Below are 6,645 nucleotides of genomic sequence, written 5' to 3'. Positions count from 1 at the left end.
AGACAAGCCTGCTGAAGTCAGTAAGATGGTGTTCAAAGCAAGTCTGCTCTGCAGTAACAAAATGGGGTCCCAGCTCAAAATTATCCTGTGAATTTCTTCCCTCCATAGGCAAGCTGTGTTATCTCTTGGCAAGCTGAATTTAGTTCCATCCTTTACAGCGGGTTCTACCTCACTGGCAGATAGGTAGAATCATGGAAGTGGAGGAGGAACAGTGAAAGGAATTGTCCCAGAACGTGGTGGTACTTCCAGGCCCTGAGGACAGGTTAGATACAGCTTTCTTAAGAGCTGGCTAGGGTGAAGCTAAGCCAGTGTGGTCCTGCTGTAGTGCTGGTGGTTGGGCCAGAGGATCTCTTTGTGTTCCCCTCTAATCTTCTATTTCTGTGATGTCCCAGTGGCTACTGAAGAGGGATTTATAAACTTCCACCCCTGCAGACTAATACTGGAGCTAGTGCTATGATGGGCTCCTTTGCACCGGAGGCTGAGTTCAATTCCAGCAGGCAGCCATGTGGTGTAAGGAAAGGCTGGAGTCAGAGGGATGGCTTCCCCTGGCTCTCCCAAGAGGTATTTCTACATGGAGCCTGGCAGAAGGTGGGACAAAGCCTTCACATCATCTCCTCAGGACGACAGGCACTTAGCTATGCCGACTTACCCCTCAAAGCTACAGGGGGAGGAAGCCAAGTTTGCAACCTGCTTGAATTCCTACTCCACACAAAAGAGAGCAGAGGAAGCTACTGGGATGCCCTTCCTCCACACTATGACCCAGCAGGAGGAGGAAAGGGGAGGTTTTGTGCTGTGCTTGCTGAGCAGAGAGCAAGCCATGGTCTGCTACATGGAAACAATCTCCTCAGCTTTGAGCATCTTTCTTCTCAACTACGAGTTGTTTTGGCTGCATTTACACTACTGTTCTATCATAAATGGAGCAGATCAGATTAATTAATGCCCTGATCCAGACAAGAACACAAAACATAGAGATTTCAGATAATATAACAGCAAGATAATAAGCAAATTACTGGTATTTTCAACTCCATAAAAAAAAAAAACAACTCTGGTTATTAATTGCCTATTTATTCAAGCATTTATCACTCATCTGCTAGCCTTCTGTAAGCTACTTATGAATGAGATTTTCTGCAGCATGACCTTTATTCTGCCTTCTGACACGATGGGTCGGACTGAGAAGAGCAGCGATCTCAGACCATGGAAATCAGGTTGTTTAAAAGTGTATTGCCACCAGAGAACCCACCTGAATTTTTTGATTGGAGATTGCTTTTCCTGCGCAGTTGCAAGGTGCCCAGAATAATAAATGGGGAAAACCATAATGTTCCAGTTTGTTGAGAACCAAGTCATGAAAAAAGGACAGTCAAAGGTCTCGTATGTGATTTTGACAAACTGCGTGGTCCCAACCCAGGAGGAAGAGACGGACAGAATGATCAGAAATCTCCAGATAAGCTTGAGAAATGTGGACGTGCAAGACTGGCATCGTGTCTGTCCTTCAGCTTCCTGGCTGCTGCCCTCTGTGTGCGTTTGTGTTCCTTCTTCTCCTGAAAGAAAGAAAAAAAAAATAGAAGAAAAGAAGAGTTGCACACAGAAAAAACGCATTCAAAACAATTCTTGGCAAAATCTCCCCTCCTGATCCAGACACAAATCATCCTTTGCCTTCTCCCTGTAATTCCTCTGTGTCCCACAAACGCTGAAATCCTGCACATAAACACTTCAGTAATACCACCTCTGTCCTTTCAAGGGGATAGGAACAAACTACAAACACAATGCCAAGGCCTGAGGTAATGGCATTACGGCTGAGCTCTTGCCACTGTTTGCTTTATCAGCCCTTCTTCCCTTCTGTCAGCCAAACCTCCACAATAGAGCTACATCCCTTGGAACCAGCAACATTATCACGTCAATTACTGTGCACGTGTGCAACATAAAAGTTATCTGAGCCTGTACAGCAGAAGCCAGGACCAAGTTCTTATTGAAAATTCAACTCAAGAATCCTGTTTTTTATTTGGAAGCTGGGAGGCAAATAAGAAACAGTTTGGTGGTTTTATATATCCAAGAGGAGAAAGGCTTCTTTTTTTTTTCAGTCAAGTTAGTGTATTTACATTTTTGAAGATAAAAAAGTTTAAAAAAGGACAGGACTGAAGCTTGGCAACCTCTACACATAAACAAGGAGGAATCAGAAAGTTGCCATTTCGCATTTTAATACAGTACTTTTCAGATCTAATCTGGAGACTGCTGCAGATTTCCTCACAGAAGTGCAGAGAATTTAATCTTCCTGACTGGTGACTCGCTCTCCAGATGCATCTCCTAGAGAGGCAACCCCTGAACCCTACTTTGATTTCACAGATCCCAGCAGAAAACAACAGATTGCACTGTGTTGGACACTGAGGAGCACTAACATGGTTGCCCCACGAGCTCATGTGGCAGCACTGACCTCCAACCATTTACCCCAATACACCATATCACATCGGCTTGACAGAAGAAACAGGAGTTCCTTCCAAAAATCATGAGCTGCAGCTACTCTTAACTATTACTATCATAGAATCAGTTTGGTTGGAAAAGACCTTTAAGGTCATCAAGTCCAACCATTAACCCCACTCTACCATACTCTAACAAATCCTCCTCTAAGCCATATCCCCAAGCACCACATCTACATGGTTTTTAAATGCATCCAGGGATGGCGACTCCACCACCTCCCTGGGGAGCCTGTTCCAAAATCTGACAACCCTTTCAGTGAAAAAGTTCTTCCTAATGCCCAGTCTAAACCTTCCCTGGAGCAGCTTGAGGCTATTGCCTCTTGTTCTACCACTAGTTACCTGAGAGAGGATTCACTGCAGTGAGAGCATTCGCTGTCCTACATTCAACTGCAATGTGACAAAATTACCCTTTCAGACCCAGGTTTACTTTCCTTTTATATTGCTGTTTCTGTTACAGCCATAAAGAAATGTCAAACTGTGGTTCCAAGTTATTACATTAGACCCACATTACATCAAAAAAAAATTTATCATAGCAGGGAACACATTTGCAATCAGAATTTTTTCCTAACCAGGAGATGAAGCTTTTTATAACTGTAATTGTGTGGTGTATTTTTTTTTTCCCTAAAAATAATCAGTATTCTTTGGCTCCATTGTTTAGTGGTGAATCAAGAATTTAAATAAAATTACAGGTTTATTAAAAACATACAGAGGATAATCAGACACAGGTCTGAAAAGGCAAGCATGATTTTAGCATTCTCTTTGGCTGCTGAGAGAAAATAGGTATTTTTAGGGTACTAATAATGACTGGCATCATCTATCAAAAGGTAAATTGTAGTTTACTTGAAAGTTAGAATGGCTTAAACAGAATATATTATGTAACATCCATTTGCAGGTTTTCTAGCTAAGGAAACTACTATGCAATTAGTCCTCCTTCAGCCAAGAGTTAAAATAATCCTACAATGACAGAAGACGAGAGCATCTTGATCCATGCTTTCTACTTTTCAATTACCAAATAACAAAGTAATTGCTGTTACTAAGCATGACACGACCATTAGCATGTGACTTGGATTTTACAGTCCCAGGTTTAAGTGTCATGGAAAGGCACAGAAATATACACTTATTCCAAGTCCTACCTTGGATTTAAAGACCCAGGTAAGTTTTTGCCTGATTAAACGCACAGTGGGGAGTTTTTGTAAGTGCTTAATGGGCAGGATTCATCCCACGTAATGTAGTTAGCAAATAATTGTGCATTCAGATTAAACATGTTGTCTAGGGCCCCTTTATACTTAATGATAATGGCCAGGCATGGTGAGAAAGTAGCTGAAATCACCCTCCTACATATCTAAGCCCACTGTAGGTGCTTATCTCTCCCTAGATTATTTCTCCCTAGAGTAGATATTTACATTTAATCTAAGTGAAATTGAGATGGATCCAAGGACAGAGTGATGTAGTAGCTTGACAGTTGCTTTCAAAATCCATGGGACATGCACACCTAGATACTGAATGATATGCTAATGAGGAGGAAACCATCAGCTAAAGTGGTTGGCAGACAGCATTTTACAATTAGCAAGGCGGCAGAAAACCTTGGAGCCTACATTTAGTTTGGTCTGAAACAAACCAACAGACTTACTCTGTCAAGAGCACAGAAACAATCTGAGAACTCAGCAAGGATGAAATGATGGAGAAAGAATGCAGATGACTCTGCAGATGACACTGAAGGGATGACACTGGTCAATGGCAAACTGTGGTGAAAGGCAGCTAGCAGAAATACCCCTGCACCATCCTTTTCTGGATAACTCTTGCCTTCAATGCCCCTGTGACAAAATGGTAACAGAAAAGGCTTTTGCTTTTGTTTTTCAGAAGAGTGAGATGAGGAAATCCAAAACCTACAGCTTTTCTTCTGAACTCCTTTGACTATTTGACAAATACATTGTAGAAAACAGTATTCTTTATATTTGTTCATCTACCCATCAGGTCAGTCCTACTTAAACCTCACATCTAAGTCAAGGAAAGGAAGATTGGGATAAAAAGGGAAAGTAATAAATGCAAAATAACTGTTTAGAAGAGCATGATGTCAAGGCACTACTCTTTTCTTAAGTGGACTAAAGTCTTTCCTTAGAGAAGATGGATTCTGATTCTGTACCCCACTGCCAGCATGAGCAGAGTTGTTTCAGCCTGGTAGTTTCAAAAATGAGAGTTGATTTGGTTTCTAGTACCTCAGACGTGATCTTTACTGCAAGACACCATATCATCCAGTCCTTGCAGCAATAATCACCTGCAACCTTTTTCTGAGGGTTTCCATCAAGAGAATGAGTGCTCCTGAAGTAGGAGATCCCTTTGTGTTCCAGCAGAAGAAAGAAATGGCTGACTCCTGCTGCCATCACTGGTGAAGTGACAAGAGGAAGATTCAATTCCCACAGTTCTAGTGTGTAAGGGAGATCTAACCTGTTCTTCCTGTCCTCTTAGCATCTACACAGTCTTCCAAGGAACTTGGACAGTTAAATTATTTCAATCTTTTAATATTTTTCTCCTTCTCAACAGTACAATTCAGCAGACTTGAAGGCCTGTGGCTGTGTATTGTCATTGCTCCCACCCCAGCCTCGCTGGGCACGGATGGACATCATGGTGACAAAGTCAGAGTTCACCATACCTACAGGTTCATTTGAGCTAAACTTCTGCAGTAAAGTGGGTGACAATCACGATGGAAGCCCTGATGCACAGCTGATTGATGATCAGATCTGTGGTGCTCTTCCCTAGATATCCTTCCACCTGCTGCTCTTTCTCTTCCTCTTCATCAGACTGTCCACAGTATGAGTTGAGATTGTCATTGTCTTTGGGAAGGAACACGGCTGGCTCTTAAGGCTCCTGGTCTCTGGCCAGGCTGAAGCTGAGGAAACACAACCACTTTGTACAAAAAAAACTCATGTGTGCTAATGTTCACCATCCTTTCAAGATCTTCTGTGCCTACCGACCTCACGATTTCTCAGAGATCTAACACACTCCGTGCACCTCCTGAGGCCCAGGCCTTCTCCTCCCTTCCTTCCCGCCTAACACCGCTCCTCACACGGACACAGGCAGGTCCTGCCAGGTGGCTCTGCTGCCCACAGCAACACCAGCCAAGGCCAGCAGGCTCAGCCTGCAGCACCTTTCGGAGGGCAGCGGGAGGAGGGCCCTCACGGGCACGCCGTGACGCCGGGCACGTGGCTGTGATGCCTACCTGATCTGCTCTGCCTCCCGGCTCTGCTGTGCCGACAGGTGCCCGAGGGACTCCGATTCTGCAGCTCAAGAATGGGAGCAGCAGAATCTTCAGCAACAGATAGAGGGGAGAGCTGCCTAGTCATGCCTCTGTGTCTGCTGGGGCAGTTGCCTCCCGGCTTGCATTGGATGACAGATGATCGTGAGGCACCTGAGAAGAAAGAGTTTGCATCAGTTTGGCTGTAAACTCCCTGGAGGAACACGGGGCTCTCAAACACTGTCAGTGAAACGCATAGCAACGGTTCTGAGGGAGAAAGGAAGCACACTGCAAAAATCAAGGTTTCAGCTCTGGTCAGAGTAAAGTAAATAAGTCAATAAATACTCAACTGTCTCCCCCCGCTTCAGAAAAAAAAAAGGTGCTGTATGAAAAGCAGTCTTTCCCCTGAAGAAACAGGAGCCCTGTGCTGCAGTATATTCTTAGTCCCATGGCTCCATCCATAGGGCCTGAGCAGGCAAAGGAATGTGTACTCACATGGGCCTCCTCCTGAGCACTGACACCGAGTCAGGCAAAAGGAGAGGTCAGTATTCTCCCTTCGGGTGGAAAGGAGGGTTGAGGAACCACCACCTCCCAGGGGCAATGCTGAAAGCCTCTCCAGAGGAGACCTTCCCCTTTCCATCCTCCAGAATGATCCTTGAGACTCTTGTATGGAATGAAGCCACACTCACTGACAGGTCTCTTGGATGAAGACTTCTAAAGCATTGAAGACGCCAGTCTTAAGCCTTTACATGCACCAAATCAGAATCTCCACATCTTCAGAGAAGTTGCTTTTTCTTCTTCTGCTAGGTGCAGACACCACCAAAATGCTGCATTTCACAAGGAGGCTGCACAGAAGCACAAGGCAGCAGAGAAGACTCAGGTCCCAGAAACACCAGTGGTACCAAATGAAAAATTTTCCAGTGAGCAAGAGCTGGAAAGACT

The 6,645-nt window shown here is 44.3% G+C and overlaps 1 protein-coding gene across 1 annotated transcript in view; it reads right to left on the bottom strand.

Annotated features, from left to right (window-relative positions):
• Positions 1 to 5,877, bottom strand: part of SLC35F4 (solute carrier family 35, member F4) — a gene marked incomplete at its 5' end in the record, with an annotated part of 23,059 nt that extends 17,182 nt beyond the window's left edge. The window contains 2 exons of the mRNA XM_008941251.1: positions 1,241 to 1,538; positions 5,689 to 5,877. Of these exons, the coding sequence (XP_008939499.1) occupies positions 1,241 to 1,538; positions 5,689 to 5,877 (487 nt within the window). The remainder of the gene's footprint in view (positions 1 to 1,240; positions 1,539 to 5,688) is intronic.
• Positions 5,878 to 6,645: the final 768 nt, after the last annotated feature.

The sequence above is a fragment of the Merops nubicus genome, unplaced genomic scaffold (assembly GCF_000691845.1).
Source record: "Merops nubicus isolate BGI_N331 unplaced genomic scaffold, ASM69184v1 scaffold9025, whole genome shotgun sequence".
Taxonomy (NCBI): Eukaryota; Metazoa; Chordata; class Aves; order Coraciiformes; family Meropidae; genus Merops; species Merops nubicus.
This window is presented reverse-complemented; position numbering and strand designations above follow the sequence as displayed.